General features: G+C 45.2%; 1 protein-coding gene across 12 annotated transcripts in view; it reads right to left on the minus strand.

The window, feature by feature from the left end:
* EHMT1 (euchromatic histone lysine methyltransferase 1) overlaps window positions 1-19,663 on the minus strand; it is a 127,633-nt gene that overhangs the window by 25,952 nt on the left and 82,018 nt on the right. For 9 of the 12 annotated variants that reach the window (XM_026059716.1, XM_026059718.1, XM_026059727.1 and 6 more), the window contains 12 exons: window positions 19,473-19,650; window positions 17,784-17,920; window positions 16,700-16,888; window positions 15,947-16,027; window positions 13,700-13,820; window positions 11,677-11,805; window positions 9,421-9,566; window positions 6,499-6,642; window positions 4,692-4,918; window positions 3,751-3,915; window positions 3,156-3,238; window positions 1,630-1,736 (listed from right to left, as the gene is read on the minus strand). In XM_026059716.1, the coding sequence (XP_025915501.1) occupies window positions 1,630-1,736; window positions 3,156-3,238; window positions 3,751-3,915; window positions 4,692-4,918; window positions 6,499-6,642; window positions 9,421-9,566; window positions 11,677-11,805; window positions 13,700-13,820; window positions 15,947-16,027; window positions 16,700-16,888; window positions 17,784-17,920; window positions 19,473-19,650 (1,707 nt within the window). The remainder of the gene's footprint in view (window positions 1-1,629; window positions 1,737-3,155; window positions 3,239-3,750; window positions 3,916-4,691; window positions 4,919-6,498; window positions 6,643-9,420; window positions 9,567-11,676; window positions 11,806-13,699; window positions 13,821-15,946; window positions 16,028-16,699; window positions 16,889-17,783; window positions 17,921-19,472; window positions 19,651-19,663) is intronic. The other 3 variants (XM_026059726.1, XM_026059724.1, XM_026059717.1) reach the window with 2 other exon arrangements.

The following is a 19,663-nucleotide window of genomic DNA, read 5'->3' on the forward strand; positions in this document are numbered from 1 at the left end:
CTCCTCCTTATTCCAGAAGCTCTGTTTTCCTGGATATATCATTTCTACAGACGTGAGGAACAAAACAACCAGTTCTTCCCACTGACACAAGCAGTTGGAACAACTTGCTGGTGGCAGCCGAGGCAGGAGTTCTAAAAAAAAAAGTTCTGGCGATTGGCTATTTCTGTTGAAAACAATGATAACATTTCTCCAGTCTTCCCTGAGAATACATTTAGTTCAATGTGGAGTGCCTTGGACAAAAATCTTATTCTTTTCCAAAACACTACTGTGTCAAGCATCTTGACTGCTTTAACTGTTTGGTTTAGCTCAGTAACTCACACAACACTTAAAAAACACAAGAAAATCTCAAACCCTCTGCTTCAGAGGCAGCACAACTCTTGGCAGGTTGAGCGTGCGTCTGTGTGCGAAGCAAAGACCTGTTTACAGCACCAACATGCTGACTCAGGCTCACCTGGCATGAGGAGATGGCCCCATTGCTTCCAGGTGCCTCCCACTGAATGCATTTGTTTGGATTACTTTTAAATAGCTGCAACAATTCAGGCCAGAGAAGAGGCATTTCAAGTTTAACGAGCTGGGACATTCCCAGCCAAATACTGCGCAATTGCAGTAGCCAGACATCAGGGAACAGACCAGAAGATGAAGGATCTTGGAAAGAAACTAACTCTTCCGATACTCAATTCAAATCGCTTGTAACCTCTTGCAAATCATGCAAGTCATTCCATTGTCTTCACATGCGGCGACTCTGAAGGGTGAAAGCAGCAGCTGGCCCATAGCTACGTCTTCAAGTAGCACTTCAAACTCTGATTCTGAATGCCCAAACCAGCATCTCAGCAGGCTCATTTTCAGAGATCGAGAAAGTGGCAATATCGCTAAGTCCCTTTAAGGATTCCCAGTCACACTGGGCAAACAAAACCTACTGCCAGTCACTCATGATGATGTATGGCAATACAAAAATACGTAAATAAATTTTCAGAATCTTTTAAAAGCCTTTTCTTTCATACCACTTTGGAGCAGGTTCAGCAAGAACACCCCTACTTTTTCTGACTGTCTTCTCTTATTCAAACTGACTCGAGTCCAAATCTCGGACAGTAAGCCATACGTACGTCTTTCTTTCTCTCATTTTGATCTGCAGGATATTTATACCGTAAAGGAGAATCCTGCTGGGGTTGCTTAGTTTTTGACAGAAGAGGAAGATGGAGTCTATTAGCAGGCATGCTCCAGAGCCTAACCACCTTCATTACAAAGAGTAACTTTGGCAGCAGCTTGCAGATCACCTGCAGGCTGCCAGTGGACAGCTCGTGCTGGCACATCTGGCAGCGTACTAAACTGCCGGATGTGTTAGGCATATAAGTTCCCACGCGCTCCACGGTGCCCTACATCAATGCTTTGCACGCTCACTGTGTGGACAGTGAAGATCACTTGGAGAACAGCCTAGAAAGCTTCAGTCACGTCATCCAAGTCTTCACACTACTCTCTACCTCTCCACCCTCAGCACACTCTGAGAATGAAGAAGTTTTTATAGGAGGGACGTTTCAGGGTTAACTTCCAAGTGTTCTTCAGTCATGCGGGGCAGGAGACCAAAAACCATAGAAAGCTGTTTGTCCCAAAAAACGTTAAGTGGAGACAAACCTGAATCAGCATATGGCAGATGTCCACGTGGCCAGACTCGGCGGCAGCATGAAGAGGGGTTCTCTTACTCTGATGCTCCATTTTAAAATTAGGGTCAATTCCATCCACTGAAAAACAGAACAGAAACACTTTCAACCACAGTTCAAAGATTAGAGAAAAATGTAACAGGAGAACCCAAAGGTCTCAGCTAAAGGCTTTTAAAGGAGTTGTTCCCAGCCCACATTCAGCACTTCTCATGACTCACTACACACCCAAATAAGAAAGCCCTCAGGGTAGTCTGATGGACATTCGATACGCAGCAGTCCTCAAACCAAGGACTTCAGAAACAACACGGAATTTACTACCTTTAAGGCACTACAATTTCTACCAGAACTTTGTAGTGAAATCCACAGTGTGATGACCCATCTAGAGAACAAAAAAACAACCACTACTTTTGTAGAGCTCAGGCAGGTATCTGCTGTTTGTTAGCGCAAAGGCCATCTCCATCTCCCTCAGATTTGCAATTTCCAATTACTCATAGCAACAAAAACAATCAACAACGGAGAAGGATAAAAACAAAACATTTGCTGCTTTGGAAGCTGGAAAAAATGAGGAGTCAGTACCACCTGGCCTGTTCTGCCTCAGGACCAATATTAGCTGCTTTTAGTATTAGTGATCCTCTTCGTATCCCTGTGAATACAGGGCTCCAAAGTGGATGGAGCTACTCCAATTACCACCAGCTAGGGATCTGGCCAGCAATTCTCACAGCTGTGCAGAGACTGACAGATGATGATGACAGCCAGACAAAGATGTCTGGGCATGATAATATGTTGCATATGAAGCTATAGTTAAATACCAATGAATAACATTTTTGTGCTATTAAAGACACAAACAATGAAGCTATCACTCGCTAGAAGAAAAAAGAAGATTTTGATAAGCGGAAAAAAAACAGAAAATGTCCAAAAAAAACATACTGCAAAGTACTGGAGCGAAAAGAAAACGATCGCAAGGAAATGCTGTGTCCTTCAAATGGGGAGATTCCTTGGGAATATTTGTTGATAAAAGAAATCCCAGCAGTTCAAAGTCATCTGGTGACAGACCCCCCAAAAAGCCACATGTATTTAAGCCTTATGTACTGAAGATCTCTTCCTTTCTGCTCTCTTGCTGATGGGTCCTAACTTAAACACACTCCCATCTTTTTACATCCCTATTGGATGCACAAACCCAACTATCCCACTACATGGAGAGGCAAAGTCCTGTCAGACTAGAAAATCACGTGTAGGTCACTTGAGGACGGAAGACAGCATCTCTGGCTGAAACTGTGTCCAAATGCAGAAGCAAGTTGGGAGCAAGTCCACGTTTCAGGGAAAGATGAAGCCATTTCAAATGACACGTTACTTGCAAAAGTGTCTTCCTCCTCCAACATCACTCACAAGGGGCAATGGGAATACGACGTGCTGCCATGCTGGGAACTGGACTCTGGCAACTGTCTAGCAGGAGCTGGGAGTACTGCCAAACACACAATGTCCTGGGAAAGAGCCACTTACCCAACATAAGCAGGACTTTTTGCAGTTCTCCTTGCCTAGCAGAGAAGTACAACTGCTTCGGATGGAACCGTAACTTCTTGGGTCTGTAAGAGTGGGGAAAGAGGTGTAACTAACACTCACTGAAGAACATTCCCAGCATTTTACCACACCCCACTACTACCCCATGCGCATGGCAAACTCTGTTCCTAGGGTACAGCTCCAGAATGCCAGCAAAACCCAAGAATATCAGCTCTCCAGAAGGGTACCTTCAGACTTGCAGCTCAAACCATGACAGACTTGTTCTGTCAAGGGCTGTATCTACTCGGTAGTGCTAATTAACAAATTCTGGATTTTAATACTGCGAATGGGAATTCCTAGCAGTTACAGCTGCGATTGGAGGGCCAGTGAAAAACTAATTCCTCCAGACAAATCAGTAAGACATTTAGAGCTGTAACTGTTCTCTTGAATCAGTAATCTGTTGGGGGTGATGAATGACTGAAGTGAACAAAAATACTCTGGGTCTAAGGGGGGCCAAAATCCAAAGAGACTACATCTCAGTTTTCTCTAGGTCAAGCAGCTGTGCTAGAACTGGAGAGATGCAGAGGCCTTTTCTTACTTTTCAGAATCCAGGGCAATCAGGGCACTTTCCAAAGTTTCTTTAACTGGTCCCTGGGTGAGGCTAGTAGTGGGCTTTGGAAAAACTGAAGACCCAGCCATGTCAAACACCTCAGCAGCTGAACTTTCTGGCTTATCTTCCTCTGACAACCGCGTTCCAGTGCCACTGAAGTGAAGAAGTGAGAGACAGCCAAAGCATAACCATTAAAAATAGACAAGAGTATGTATATCTTATGCCAAAGAAGGAAAGGAAATGGGTTTTAAATGCAGATAGCTTAAGCAAATTTGCAACACAAACCAATATATTTTACAGCCTTTTCGGTAAGAACTTGCCCCGAACAGCAGTTGCACTGCCCTCTGATTACATTTAGATGTACCCTGTGCAACTGGAAATGTAGGAAAATAGGGCTGAGCGCACTGTCACACTTACTGCAAGTCATAAACGCCATCAAAACAAGATCAGATCACATGGAAGGTCAAAGCACTTCTCAGAAAACAGCTCAACAGAGGGATGGCTTGATTTTTGTTTTCCTCTGTGTTTTGATTCTCTCTTTATACCCGTCCCAATTGCTTTGAGTCACATGCCATGCTAGGTACCACATACCTTTCCCTACCTTTTTACAAGACCTGGCAATGTCAAGCCATTCCACTATTACTCCATTCCTAACAACAGGAGGCAGGAATTGTATTAACTTCCACACCTTCCTATCTTCACACCTCAATAACCCACCTCAGCCCCGCTATCCCAGCTCTCCCTGCATGGCTGTGTTCCTCTCAGACATAGTGAGTAACAAAGAACAGGCTTGCAGATTATGGCAACCGAGTTTGGCCAGTCAGAGCAGGACAAGAAAACACTTTGCTGTGTCAGGAGGGGCACAAGGGTTCAAACGCAAAGCAAAGCCCAGGGCAAGGCTTGAGGTTGCCACGTGCTCCCAAGCTCACCTCCCCGTCGTGGTGTCAGCCCTTCCCTCCACAGCTGCTGGTTTCTGCTGCTCATAGGTCAGTGACACTGTCGAAGTTGTGTCCGCTTTTGCTATTGTTACCTCCTTCGCCTTCGAGGCCTCTTCCCCGCAGTGTGGGCAGTAGCTCATGTCGTTGACCTGGGAGGCACAGTTCTTGTGGAAACGGTGGGAGATGCTGCTCTCAGGCTGACACTCCATGAAAGTGCCCTAGAAAAATCACAGAGAAGAAATTCACACCTTGGTGACTACATGCCTTCCCGCTTCTACGTGCTTCATCCGCAGATTTCTTAAATACTTCATTCCTCAGCACTCTCGTCCCTTCCTCTTCCAATACAGTAAGCCAACACTGCCGCTACCTTAGAAGAGAATAAAACCAAGGTACTGGGACAAAACTCATTTAGCTAGGGACCGCAAAGCAAGTTTTAATTGCACTCGGGAAACAGAACCAAGAAGTCCCAATTCCCAGCTCTTTCCTCTAACACTTGAAGGTCTTGCTTACATTTCTGGATGTGCCAGTGTACTGTAAGGACTCCCCCAAAACTGCAAAGGAAAACTTTTATCTGTGTGCTGAGCCAGCATTAAAACTACCTAACAAAGCTGTACTCAAACCGTTCAAGGGAACCACGCTAATATAATTATACCAGATGTTAAACCAACATAACCAAAAGCATGCAGCTTCTACGCTTGGACCAGCCCTAAGGATCTGTACGCTGCTTAACCCCAATAAGGTGGCCAACTGCTCCTTCAATGGACTTGAGCAACATTTCTTAAAATTATCTTCCCTTTCCAGCAAAGTCCTCTGAATCAAACTGAAGGTACCCTAGAATTCATTACTCTATGACATTAGTGTTACCTAAAGCTTTCCTGTGCTCTGTGTTATTAGTGACGGACAGCACAGACTCAAACACTCCTAGCCTCACCTTTATGAACTATGACACGTCATTTAGAGATGTAAGAGCATTTAAGGAAAGGTTAGTTAACTCTTTTCTCCTGAATTCACAGTCCTCCAAAGAAATCTAATTACCTCTATTTCAGCTTTGCAAAATACCTTTAAGGGTTTTGAGGATTTTATCTTTTAAATGATCTTTGACTCAGCATGAAAACTAATGATGGCTCCATTTATTACAATAATGCTTGAGACTACTGTAGCATCTTTCCTTGAGTTATCTTAGAAAGCACTTCACTAACACCAGACAATTAAGCTTCCCAATCACCCTATGAGGCAGAGAACTGGTGTTTTGTCAGCTTTACCAACAGGGAAATTAGGACACTGATGACTTAAAGGACTGGACCAAAGCTATTAAAAGCCTCGGTGGCAGAGGTAGAAGAAGAAACGGCGGGAGATCTGAAACACTGTCTTGTTCCAACACCGTCGCCTAGGTTTCCCATCTAAACCCTCGTGAGCGGGCCACGGGACAGAACCACCTTGCGTACACAGACTGATTTACAAAGCAGGCTAACGTAACTTTTGATGTGATTGACCTGTGCAGAGGAAGAAAAACAAAAAACCCTCACTCCAAAGAAATTCCTAAGGCAAGACGTCCACTGTGGGAAATCACAATGAAAACCAGGCAGTAACATCTCTTGGGGTCTCCAGGCAGTTAAAGGTAACAACTTCAGCTACCCTCACACACATTCCTCTTGAACAAAACACCGTCTGACTTGCTGTGGAAAGAGGTGGAGCTTTGCCAGGAAGTCAGTAAACCCCTTCAGGTACATCTCCACCTTTGACTCTTTCAGCTACTGTGACAGGCACCCCCTTCCCTAGATTGAGAGCACGGACTTACTGCAGTGCAAAAGTATCCACAGCCAGGGCAACACTGGTGTTTCACCATCCTCCCTCTATGGTCCTCACACAGCACCAAAAGCTGGACTTTGTTAGACGGGCGCATCAGTTCATACTTAACCACACTGTTTGTGCATCGGCCCAGCTGGAACAGGAGAAATTAAAGGAAATGAAATTACTGGAGACCAAAACACTCTCTGTGCTTGTGCGGAGGAAGATTTTGCACACTGCCTTGATGAGCCCTGGCTTTTTCACAGTAATTCAGATGTGTGCCAGATAGCATTAGCAGTGCAGCAGGAAGCTGTGAAAGCCGCTCTCACAGGAAGAAATGCATCATTTACTAACTAACATGCATGTGGCCCAGAGTCGTTTGTTCCTTGCAAGAAAAATCGTAACTGGAAACACGCAACAGTCAAGCAGCCACAGACTGGGCAGTCCCATGGGCCTGACTCACCCAGCATACGCTCTTATTTCGCCAGGAAGAGCGGGTGTCAGTGACCAAGAGAACAAGACCATATGCACTAAATCTTGTTACTGTTCAAAAGTATAAGTCACAGGAAGATAAAGGGGAAAATAACAGCTCTTCGTTGCCAGCTAAGTTTTCGTCTGTGCTGGTTCCAGCACTGGCCCCTGCCCAGACCACAGGGACAAACAGCCAGGCTTTCACCAGAGCCCAACTAAAGTCACATTTTGAGTACGTTTTCCAAAGGATTTCACCAAAGGATGTACAACTTTGGGCTTAAAACACTGTCTTCTCTTGCGCCACCTTATTCTACTAATGACAGTAGGCTCTATAATTGGGGTCCACTTTTCCCCACTGGTGATGCGCGCTCTGCTGCATCAGAACCATCAGTGCTTCCTTCCACTGCCCCCATTCATACCTCTATAATATCTTCACACCCTAGTTGCCACCTGCTAGCATGACGCAACGCTGCTCAGGTTCTCTAAGTTCCTCTTTATAATACTTTGCTTCTCCCAGATGCTTTAACAAAGGACATTTTAGAGAACTAGAAATTTAAACATGAAAGGCTGTTACAAGGAAACGTCCCTACAAAAATCTGTGCAGGTTTATTGTGCACTGCAACCGTGATCCAAGAGTCAGTAACAAACACAGGGCCGACTCCTCACTAGCAGACTGCGACTGTCCCTCTCTGTCCAGCTGAGCTTCTACCTGCTGCTTGGTCTCAACGTAACTAGACTCTCTCCCTAATTTTTTTTTTTTTTTTTAAACTCCACTTGTCCTACAGAACCAACACCACTGCAGAGAAGAGAACAGATTTTAACCCAGCTTCCTGATTCACCCGTATTGTGGCTCTGATCCAAGTTACCCAAATTCCAGCTGCAAGGTCTACCTGTCGCTGTGACACCTTGGCTAGAGTGATCCCTGTTAATGCAGACCCCAGAGTGCGCAGGAGTGGCAGAAAAGAGGACAATTCCATTTCCTTTACTTACGAACTGAGCAAATTCTGAACTGAACGCGTGAGAAGGTGCACTGTCTGTGTGAAGAAGTCCTCCCTGTGTTATTATGTCACACTTTATATTATTTGTCAGAAACTTTAAAAAGTATGAAATGATTAATTGCTATTTTACAACCATTAGAGTACAGCAGGGCGCTCATAACTATTTATAACATTATCCAAGGACATGACAGTCTGGAGAACCTACTATTCATACATATAATATCCTTATAACATCTATGAGTCACTTAATACCCCTCTATGAAAAAGAATCTAACAGAGCATGGCCTTTGCTATTCCTCTCTCTAATTTATCTGGGGAAAGAACTATCAACCATATACAAGAGAAACCCTTTCATATATTTTTGTTTATTTTGAAACCCTGGTGAATGGGACACTAGTCCCTCTCTCTCCAAGTCTCCAGGATGTTCTATCTTTAGTAAATCAATATTGCTTGCCATGCTTTGGAAATTCCTTTCTCTATAGGATACCAGCACATACTAAAAGAAATAGAGCCGGGCTCTAAATTTCATTACTTTCCTCCCTGCCTCCCACCATCCACCCACCCTTCTCCTGGGATCCTACAGAAGAACTAGGAAGACTCTGACTCCTTGTCCTACTACCAGCAAGTATCAGAGTGGTACAGTGCGACTGTGGCTCAGCTGAAGCTTAAAAGAAACACGAGTGCATTCCAGTAAAAGGAAGATCAAAAGAGTTTGCTTCTGTCCTGAAGTCTTACTTTCCGAACTCTAGGAGGGAGTCACTTCTGCCACTTACTTCCACACTTCTGGAACCAGTAAAGCCCAATCAGCCCAGCTGTAATCGACTGAAAGTCATCAAGTGCAAGCGTTTTCAGTCAGCCAGACCTGGAGGCTGTGCAGGGTTTCCAGGACATAGGAAGCTTTGTAACAGAAGCCTCTTCGGGGGAGGAAGAAAGAGGAAGGCTGGGAGATACTGAGCTGGCGGACAGCATGCCAAGTTCCAGAAGCTCAAGAGCTGGCTACGGAAAGGTTTGCATCAGCTCCTTTGTAGTCAAGGGAAACCAGCTCCAAGCTTGCTCTGATTGGATTTTCTCACTTTGATGCATGCTAATGTATTTTAGTCCACTTGGCCTGAAGTATGTCTGCTACACCAACTTGATCCAGCCACACAGGCCAGGACAAGCAGAAGAGATCCACCCAATGCCTCTCCAACTAGCACTGCAGACAAGCACTACCTCCTCACTTTAGAGTGGCTTTAATTTGATTGTGTGACACATGCAGAGTGCTGGAGCCTCCAGCTGCAGGAGTGAGGTGCTTGTCTTGCCATTCACATACATCAGGGGATTCCCAATCTTGCAGGCTCACAGAGCTTTTGCATGACCTGACACGTTCCCAGCACAACACCTTGCTGGGCAGCTGCACAGCTTTGCTTATTTCTTTCTCCACAGGAGAAAAGTCTGCAAGAAGCTGAAAGACAGGCTCCTACCTCATTATCCACACTCTCCGTTGCCATACACTGGTTGTTGGCTAGCGTGGTAATCTCTCTGCTTTTGGGGGTTTCCATTCGACAGCTACAGAGGGGCACTTCCTGGAGACCATCAACTTCCATTGCTTCAGGGCCATTGGAAAGACCTAGAGCACAAAAGAACAGCAAATCAACTCTGAAGTTCTCTTCCAGGAGAAAGGATACAGTCTGTCAACACCACCTGTGGCATCTTCCCGTTCTATGTTCTCAAATGCTTTAAAAGCATTATCTAAACTATGTAAAAAGTTCTCTTGCTTACACTGGATGGAGTTTGCAAAAGCATTATGTGCTTTGCTAAGTTCAGCCACACTACAGATCTCAGCATGGAATTCGAGAACACAGTTAAGAACAGTTTATCTTGAGAAAACCCCAACAAAGAAAAGCAATGATGAAGTACAAGATCATCAGTCTGACTTTCCTCCCCACCCATCCCACAACACTGAGCTCTGGTACCAGGAAATTTGTAGGAAACCACTTGGAGTTTGAAATCTGAATAGTTATTGCAGTGATAAATAGAGAAGATCAGGAAAGCACAAACTTCTATTTGCAGAGGCTTATTACACAGATGGAGAAAAAAAAAATTCCTGGGACTATTTGGTCTCAGCCAACAAAGAAATATTTTTTTTGGAAAGAGAACAAACCAGGGCAAGAGAGAAGCAAGATGTTCAGATGTTCTTGCTTTCTCCTCATCTCTTTCCCTGTCACTCTCAATTTTTAACATTTACAAACCTTTTTAAAGGTTGATAAAGGCTTTTAAGGGGGCTCGAAGCCTGACTTGGGGGCACAGAGTGAACGTTCTTGCAGGCCCTCTGGATTCAACTCAATTTCTAGGTTACCCACGATTACGAAACCCTGGCATGACAGAGGGATTGCTTTTAATCCCACACTCCTATTTTAATCCCATATAGCTGTAACATTTCTTGCAATACTTTAATTACCCAAAGCAAACCCCCAAACATTTGCCTTTGGATTGGCTCACCATGGAGCGTCCCAAGCTTTTTCTGCCCCTGCCTACTATGCAATTGAGTCCCAGCGAGAAGGAAGCGTGTTGCTATTTTTGAAGCTTTTGAAAGGGGAGTTATTTTGCAGCTAAGTTTCGAAGACTCACTCCATTCCTGAGGGAGATTCCTCTTTAGCCACCCTGGCAAAGGCAGCGTTCCCCACCACCACCCCCGGACATCTGCCCACAGATATGATTACCCACCAAGTACAATCCCTCTTCATCGTGTAAGGAGTTTCCTTTAGCCAACAAGTTGCAAAACCAACCCCAGAGAAGGGATGGGATATTTCAAGACACACAAAGCGGAGGGAAGGTCCTTGCAGTTTTCATGTAAAATCCTGTCAAGTTCTTAAACATGTAAGAGCTTTTTCTAGGATCACAAATCACAAAGCTCTTTCCTCGCCTTCCAAGCTGTCACTTTCATAATCTTTTTGACATCCAGAGGCTCTGGTGAAAGCATCCATCGTCCATCCTGACCCTCCCTCGGTGGTGAACACTCCCACCGTTTCTTTGATGCACCTCTATGAAAAGAGCCAGACAACCTTTGAAAGTGAAAGAATGATGGGGGACAAACTGACAGGATTTGGTTCAGTGACAAAGCACTGGAGCTGGGACAAATTCAGCACTGGGAACAGCAGCCTGCTCGTCACAGGGGTGTCCCCAGAGCCGGTGGCCAGACAGGCCTATGGCCACACTCCCTTCACTTTCCTCCCCCAAGGAGGCAGCATTTGTTCCTCCTCTCTAAGTACTGATCGGCGTCAACCACCCCACCACGTCTTATAACGAGCACGGCACATTCCCAGGGCTGAACAAGACAACCCTCAGGGCACCAGCTTGCATGGGTAAGGTAATGATTCAGGGGGACGCTAAACAAGTGTTGTCCAAGAAGGGGAGGGGAGAACGGGACATACAGACCAGAGAGAGAGAGCTTGCATCCATCATCAGGAGCGTTTTTAAGTCAAATATTGACTCAGCTCCACGGCTCCCACCCGAACTGGGCTCCCTTCTTTGAGCCCCACCATGCAGGCCACCAGGCCCAAGGACAACAAAGCACCCGCGCTTCCGCTCTGTGTGATCAGCTGCCTCTTCGGCGAGGCACTGCTTCAAAATTCTGGCATTAATAGCCACCAGGGGGCATCAACTCAATGCAGAGGATAAGACCAGGGAAACAAAGAACCAAAATGGTACATGGCCATATTTAGAAAGCTGACACTCACCTTCCGACTGTGAAGATAGAATTCCCTTCACTCGGAGATCCAAGGAATCAAGAGACACCTCCATGTACTCCATACTGTTCTCCTGGACAGATCCCTCTCTGCCTCCCAATGATTTATAGGCTTCAGCACCTAAATTAAAATATACGTATATTTACGTAGCCAAAAAAAAAAAAAAAAAGTGTGCATGTGTATAAAGGCCACATTCAACCAAGCAGGCTGTATGCAGGCTCCTCAGAGAGACTATGAGTACAGATGCACATAGAATTATGAAAATGCAACATCTGGGCATATATGGCACAATTGATCTCTTATCTCTTATTTCCTTTCCTGTCTGATCGGAGAGATTTTCCACTTCCACTTAGGTAGGTAACAAAAAAGAATAAATGAGACAAATAAGTTCTGCCTCTGAAAGGCACATCTGCCTGCTGCCGTACTGCATCAGCAGCAGAAGCTTAAATGGCACGAGGAAGGGATGAAACCAGGCTCACCCAGGCTCAGCGCATTCTCCCGTCTCCAACCTGCTGCAAAGGGCTCTAGGTACACTCAGGCCAGGCAGAGCGAACTGGCTAATAATGTACATTGTGAAGAGGACGAGACAGGTGACATTCAGCTTAATGGGAGGAGAAAACATAAAAGCCAAGTTCTGGCTCTACGTGAACAAAGCTGCTGCTGGAAAGAGATTGCATGGGGGATCCCTCGGAGCCTTCTTGGGAATTGTGAATCTCTTCACATTTGCCTGGCTTCCCTTTCTCTCCCGGTCTGCTTCTCCCACTCAGGCTTGGCCAAGAGACTTGTGTTAGCCTGAGAGATCAGCTGCCACCTTTATTTAAGGGGCTGAAAAAGAGCCTGCATCTGAAACAAAGTATTAGCTATTTGCTCTGAAAAGGTTCAGTGGCCCCCACCTCTTCCTAAGAAAGGGTCTATGAGTAACTGAGGCAAGTTAGATGACTGACAAAACCCCAGAAAGAGCCCAGCAGCTGAAACGTGGTCCTTTAGCTCAGAAGCAGCTGATCTGCAGATCTGCTGATAAAAACAGCCTATTTCAAAGAATTAGCAAACACAGAAAAACTTCTTGATGGCAATGGATAAGTGTGAAATGTTAATAATGAAGTTAAAGGCATGGCTTCACTTCCACAGACTACCAACTATTTTACCATCTTGTTACTTTTCCTACAGATGAAGAATCAGATCCACTTTCCCCTCCCAGCTTTTCCCACCCCACAGCTTTCAGAGGTCAAAAGGCACTGCAACTTCTTTATAGAGTGCTATGTCTTTTAGATCAAAGAAGAACGACCACCTGAACCATGTCCACAACATGAGATGGCAAGAGGTAGCTAATTACAAATTCTGTGGTGCTTTCAGAATAAACAGACAACTGCACCTTCCGTTCACCTGGACACACATCCACACAAAGCAATCACAAATCACTCCAGGGTGGTTTCTTCACTCTCCCTCTCCATCTAACCAATCTCCCTTAGCTCATAATTTATATGAGTCCATCAGGTCTTTTTTGGATCTTCCGAAACAAAGGTTTACTCCATCTCTTACCAGGGATCTGGTACAACCTCTGGTTGAGTGAGGGATGAGAGAACAACTCTAGAAATATGTTATTTGGAAGATACTTGCAATGAGCAGGAGTTAGGCTGACCCTAGTGCTTTCTACCCAAAACACAACAAATCTTGAGTGAAAACAGGAACAGGAGGTTGTTTCCATACTGGCCCCATTACCTCAGAAAAAACAAATGGTTCTTTTGGACATGGGTTCATGAACAAAGGATATCTCTAGGGCATGCCAACAAGAGAAGGATAAAGCCACCTCATATTTATTCTGCTGTAAAAATATGTGTATGAGCAGTTACTGGAGCAGGAAAGATGCAGGTTCAGCCCCTGGTTTACTATACAGCTTATCCTTACAAAGGAAGAAAGAGCTCTGAAGACAGTCACTGCCTTATGGGCCTCAGGTTCTCATCCCCACCTGGAAGGCTAATTTCTGGGTAGTTAAAGAACAAACACAATTAGTTACCTAGCATACCGGCTTGTTTCTTTTTATTCCTCCGTCTCCTCTTGCGGGTGGGTTTCAGCCATGGGCTATCCGTCTTTCCTTTCCTTTTCAGCAGCTTCTTCTTGACACTGGACTCAGAACTCTGAATAACCAGAGAGGCCATTTGCATGTTAGGCATATTGGTATCAGCGGCCCAGCAGTCCTTCGCACCCATGCTAAAGACCCTTTACACGGCTCGAGTTGTGTGAAAAGGCCTTAGGGACTGGGGGTTTGAAATCAAGTGGTGCTAAGATGTCTTTATAGCTCCGAAAAGGAAACATGAGTACGCACGTGGGTGTATTTCCTGTCATTTAAATAGTGCATGCTTCACTTTCTCTTCCACGTAGGCTCTTATACCACACTCATCACAGTAGTATCTGAGCACCTTCACTCAGCAATGTAAGTATGCAGTCACAGGCACACTTTTAGCTTCTCCACAGATAATCCTTTTTTTCCCCCCACCCCAAACATCAACATTGCTCCACAGTTAGGCTACAGAATGCCAAATAGATATGTCTGGTACCTGAAGAGGTAGCGTATGGCATTGGCACAGACCCTGGGGAATTTCATTCCGTGGTATCAGACCAGCCCCCTCCCTAAGCAAGGCACAAGGTATCAGGTCAACACAACCAAATCATACAGTAACAGCCTTTTCAGTCACATGTATGAAACTAAACAGGGTTTGGGGTTTTTGGTTGTTTTTTTAATGCAGAAAATACAGATGTCTGAGGTGGGTTTTCCCAGATAACATCATAACGGGGAATCAAGACTGCCTTCCAGGGCTGGGGTGCCTGAAAGTTCAAATCATAACATTCATGTTCAAATTGAAACTGATAGTTCATTAAAGGCTATCCAACTCCCAGCAAAGTCTAAGAAAAAGCTCCTGCTACTTTCAACAGAGGCTGCATCAAGCCCTACCTTCATGGCCTACCTTGGCAGGAAACCGATGCTGCACCATGCCCTGTTATCACAGTGACTGCAGTCAGGCAAAGGTGGTGCTGAGCCCTGGTTCTCCGAGGTAGCTCTAAGGCCGTGTCTATACTGCCCTTGTTAACCGTGCCTGCACGTGGGCTCGATTGTGCCTCACCACGTGGCTTAAACCAATTGCATCACGCTGCTTGTGGGGGAGAGGTTTGCATTTGAGCCAGTCCCTGCCTGGGGAGATGACTGACTCACTTCAGCTATGAACAGAGTAAAAACCACGTCTAGGATGTGTAGATACGACTTGGGAGTTTGGACTTGACTGTAAGATCAACCTTCAGTTTGAGCTAACAACAGACTTTCCTCAACTACCCAGCAAAAGATGCAGGTTACATAACACCTGCTGGTTTGTCTTCTCTGGCTCTTGTAGTGTCAGAGAATACGGACCAAGACTCTCTAGAGCTTCAATGATCGATTTGTTAAATTCACTTCTACCTTCAGCTCAAAACATCAAGAAAATGAAGCCAAGAATTTTCTCAAGGTGACTGGAGAATTGGGGTGCCTTAAATGCTGGCTCCTCAACTTGAGATGCTGTGGAAAGGGAGCAAAATTTAAAGTAAAGGGGAGGGTGGGAGGACACAGACAATTAATAAACAGCAATTTCAAAAAAAAAAAAAAAAAATCAGGTTCCCCTCACCTGCTGTAGCTTGGTCATCTAAAAAATAGAAAGTAAAAATCACCAGCAGCTGGTGAAAGTCTTGCCCTAACACTAAAGAGACAAGTTTCTTGGGAGAGTGCCTGTCTTTTTCTTTGTGGCATTTGTAAGTCTCCCTCCTGATGAGGGCTGCTGGCTCCTCTGGTACTGTGAGGTGGCATGTCAGATCAATGTGAATTTAGGCAGAGGGCTGGGCCAATGGATTTGGGAACAACTCCACCTGGACTCTGAAAAGACATACTGAGCTTCAGGTTGTTAAAAAAACATCGCTGGCTTGTACCACTTGCCAAGTCTGCCTCCAAAGAATTTAAGCACCCTTAAATATTTCCACTAACGTTCAAATGATTAAAAGCAGTCAACACCTTGTTGAAAACAACAAAAGCCCATTAATTAGCATCAGAAAGCAATTAATTGTATCACAGGTCAGGGTTAAGCACCTTGTGGAAAACAATACTCTATGTGTGGGTGGTTTCGGAGAGCGAATTTTGTCAAAGAGACATGAAACTACAGTGCGTCTCTCTCTCTTTCTGCCAAAGAGGAAAATATTATTAACAGGACAAAGGCCGAAAGATGCATTTAGCAGTCAGGCTTACCAAGTCAGACTCATCTCCATCTTCCTCCTCCTCCCCAGATTCTCCAGACTCTTGTTCCTCTTCAGACTCGCCATCATCAATCTGCAGCCACCATTTGCCCAAGAACAGAGTCAGTCAGGTCAGGTTTCTCAAACAAGAGCATCCTTGCAGCCCTGCTCCAGTTCTGGTCATCCCATTGCAACACCCACCACAGCATCCAGCCCCAACCTGCCTACACTAACAGAAGTTCCTTTCCAGAAGAAGAACTCTAAGGCCTTTAATGCCCATATAATGATACATCCATGAGGAAGGTACAGGGAAAAATTTCCATCCCAGAAACAAGCTTTCCAACTGAGTCTTAACTTCTGTGATTATCCAGAAACAGTCTCATGCCTGCACCATGCATGACGGTGCTGCTTCATGATTTGGGAAGATTCATTTTTAAAGCAATTTTTTGTGTTTTACCAGCCTGCAACAGGCAAGATTAGGAAGATGTCTCTTACTGGTTCAGTGAACCCCATAACTGAATGTGGTGGGAGTCCTGCACCAGGACACTGAACCATGGAGTTTTGTGTAGCAGTGTTGAACCTGGGGGGCAGCGGGGAGCAGAAATTGGTCATCAAAAGGCCTCACTTCCACTGCAGTGCTTTCTGCCATCTCACAGGCTAAAATGTCCTAGAAGTTTCTTCAACTCATGCCCCTTTCTTTCCTATCCCACATACATAAAAGTGTCTCATCCCACTGCTTCAAGTCCTGCACAGGGCATGCGAATACCTTTCTGGCATTGTCTGCGTCAGACGCACTGTCTTTAGAGGTCCTGTTATCATCTGCAGGAAATGCAGCTGGCTGTTCTGCTCCATGATCATCCTCCTCTTCCAACTCATCAGAGTCTTCCTCTTCAGAGTCTACATCTATGCTTTCCCCATTCACATGAGGGCTGGCATCACCTAGGTCCTTTTCACTCTGAAAGTCAACCAAGCACATGAGCCACAAACACAACATCAATTCATAGCGCAGAGCAACTGAAGCTAACCCAGACCACCTCTCTGCATGTTTGGATCCTTAAAGCTGACAGAGAAAGCTGGCTATGTCTCCCTCCAGAGCTCTCAAATGCTGCCAGCAAACCTGGTCAGAGAGCCTGCCATGTGTCACCACATGCTGTCAATGTGGGGAATGAAGAGCCAAGAGGAGTCATTCTAGACTCGTGTGGCTGTAGAAGGCATCATGGGGAGGGCTGCTGGTCATGAGTTCAGGCAGACCAGCGCAGCCTAATTTAAGCATGAAAGGGCAGCTCCGCTGTGCAATACCAAGCTTGCAAGTAAGGCTTCTAGGAATGGAAAGGGAAGTTAAAACCAAGAGGGATTTTCAGTCCACTCCATGAAGGCCCAGTGCTGTTTTTGCTGAATTCAAAGGCCAAAATACTGGGGCCTGGACTGCAGCAGAAGCAGAATTTGATCAGGCAGGAATCCCAATCTAAGCTTTTTAAAGTAATCGGTTGTCTTGCCTTACAGCCTCAAGCAGGAACACTAGACAGTTACCTTGAGGACTTCGAAACAAAAAGGTTACCACACGGGTACTCCCGAAAACTCCCCAGCTTCACAGGACTCACGGGACAGAAGGTAAACATTCACTGGAAAACACTTAAGAGCTGGTATCTGAACAGCCACCCTCAGAGCCCTCCAGTGAGGCTCTTAAGGGCAGGATGCCGTCGCCAGAGAGAAGATGTAGACTCAGAACGGAAAATGCCGACAGCAACAAGACAGCATGTTCCTAAATCTACACAGGGAGCTGGTGTGCCAGTAGAAAGGATGTGTATGGAGACAACAAACATGTCCAGCAGGCTCAGCGCACCCCTCACCTTGGCACCCGCAGAGGAATGAGTTATGCTCTTAAACATCTCAATCATTGTTCTCTGTTTTAACACTTTGGTCTTTTTCTTGGGAACCAGGCTATAGGTTCCCATTCTTCGTTTTTTCTTCCGAGATACTGCAGCAGCTGGAAAAGAGAAGCAAATAAACCCAAAGTGGATTCAGGAATGAAAAGAAGAAGGGATAGAAAGCAGAGGCTTGTACTGTGGGAAACCACACTTGAGGGCAGGAACTAATGCTGAACAGACAGAGAAAAAGGCTTCCCACTCAAACTAGTTATTTACAAGTCAACCAAAAGATGACAGACACATGCATGTGAACACACAAGAGCTTTTTGCCACTGCTGCAAACTCACCCAAATTCTGAGTATCCTCTCCATGTTCCTTCTGGCCCCTACATCACCATACATAATATCAAAATCCTTAAATTAGACTGTGTTTGGCAGTCTAGCTGATGCCGTAGGAGGCTGAATAGAATCCAACTTGCTCAAATAGATACTGCAAGACTAGTAATACGGGCTTGCAATGAAGGTGATCATACAATAACTGAATAACACATAGGGAAAAGCCACCTTAAAGAGGTGTTTGCCATTTAACCTCACTTCACACCACCTACAAAAGTTGCAGTTTGATTCCTTTCAGTACTTTGATCAGGTCTTAATTTGGTACATCTCCCTCCTGCCTTCTAATCAAATCAGTCATCACACCTCACAGCCTGATGTTGTCTTTGGAGAACACACATCAGAAGTATACTTAGTGTCAGCTCTTTTAAGAACAGCATACAGCAGGGAACAGCTAACTTCAGCATCAGCAATATCACTTTGCAGCTGTAAAGTCTCTATTCCTTGAAAACATTTCTTCCTTTCTCACTGTAATGAAATTTCATCAAAAAAATCTATGAAGAGTCTTCTCCTAAAAGAATTCTGCCAACCCAATTAATTTTATTTACACAGCTGTAGCTCATGGTAAGCAGTTGTCCTACTGACATACAAAGTCCCTCATAATTGATAGGAACATCTTCAGAATATCATATATGCAGATGGGATAAAAATGGCCCCTCCAACAAACAGTTTTAGTAGAGGAGCAAATTGTTATCCTGGGTCTGGCTGGTGTCCGACAAAGCACGGTTCCCTCCCCACACTGCTAAGGGAAGGCACCTGCAGGCAGAAGCACAAGACACCAGACTTCACCTAATCTACACTCAGGCTTTTTACACAAAACTGCTCCTGGCTTCGGTCCCATCCCATCACAAAACCTGTACCCCACAGAAACAACGTGTTCCTGTAAGGACTGAATGGTAAGTCCTCCTTACAGAGACAGGAAGCTGATGGACTTCATCTGGAGGCTACTTTAATAGAGGACTGCAAGGATATACCCTGTGCTACCCAAAGCACACAAGCTCCAAGGAAGCCAAGAGGACAAGTATCTTGTTGCAGTGAAATGGCCAGCTGCAGAGAAGTGGCTAAATGAATTGGCACCTCTCAAAAGAGGTCTACATCAGCAGTTCTACTGATGTTAGCAGGAAAGAAAATCTAAAAGGAGATTCAGTGGGGGGAAAAAAAAAAAGTACGAACAGAGGGTGTTTCAGTCCTTGTTAGCCTGTCTCATCCCACATTCACTCACTCGCACACACATTTTGCCAGTGGGTGCTGCTAGGGATTTTAACTCTGTCCTTTTTACCCGTCTGCGACTTTGTGGTGGCCACATAGCTCTGGTTCTGAGGTAGTGACTGGTGAAGGCCCGGGAGAGAGGGCAACGGCAATGGCTTCCCAAACTCCAAGACATTTTTGTTGCCTTCCTCCTTGGATTCTTTTTGATCTCTGCTGTCTCTCCCTTCTTTGGGGTCTTTACTTGCATGCTGGAAAACAAAA

This window comes from Apteryx rowi, unplaced genomic scaffold (genome assembly GCF_003343035.1).
Source record: "Apteryx rowi isolate R43461 unplaced genomic scaffold, aptRow1 scaffold_16, whole genome shotgun sequence".
NCBI lineage: Eukaryota > Metazoa > Chordata > Aves > Apterygiformes > Apterygidae > Apteryx > Apteryx rowi.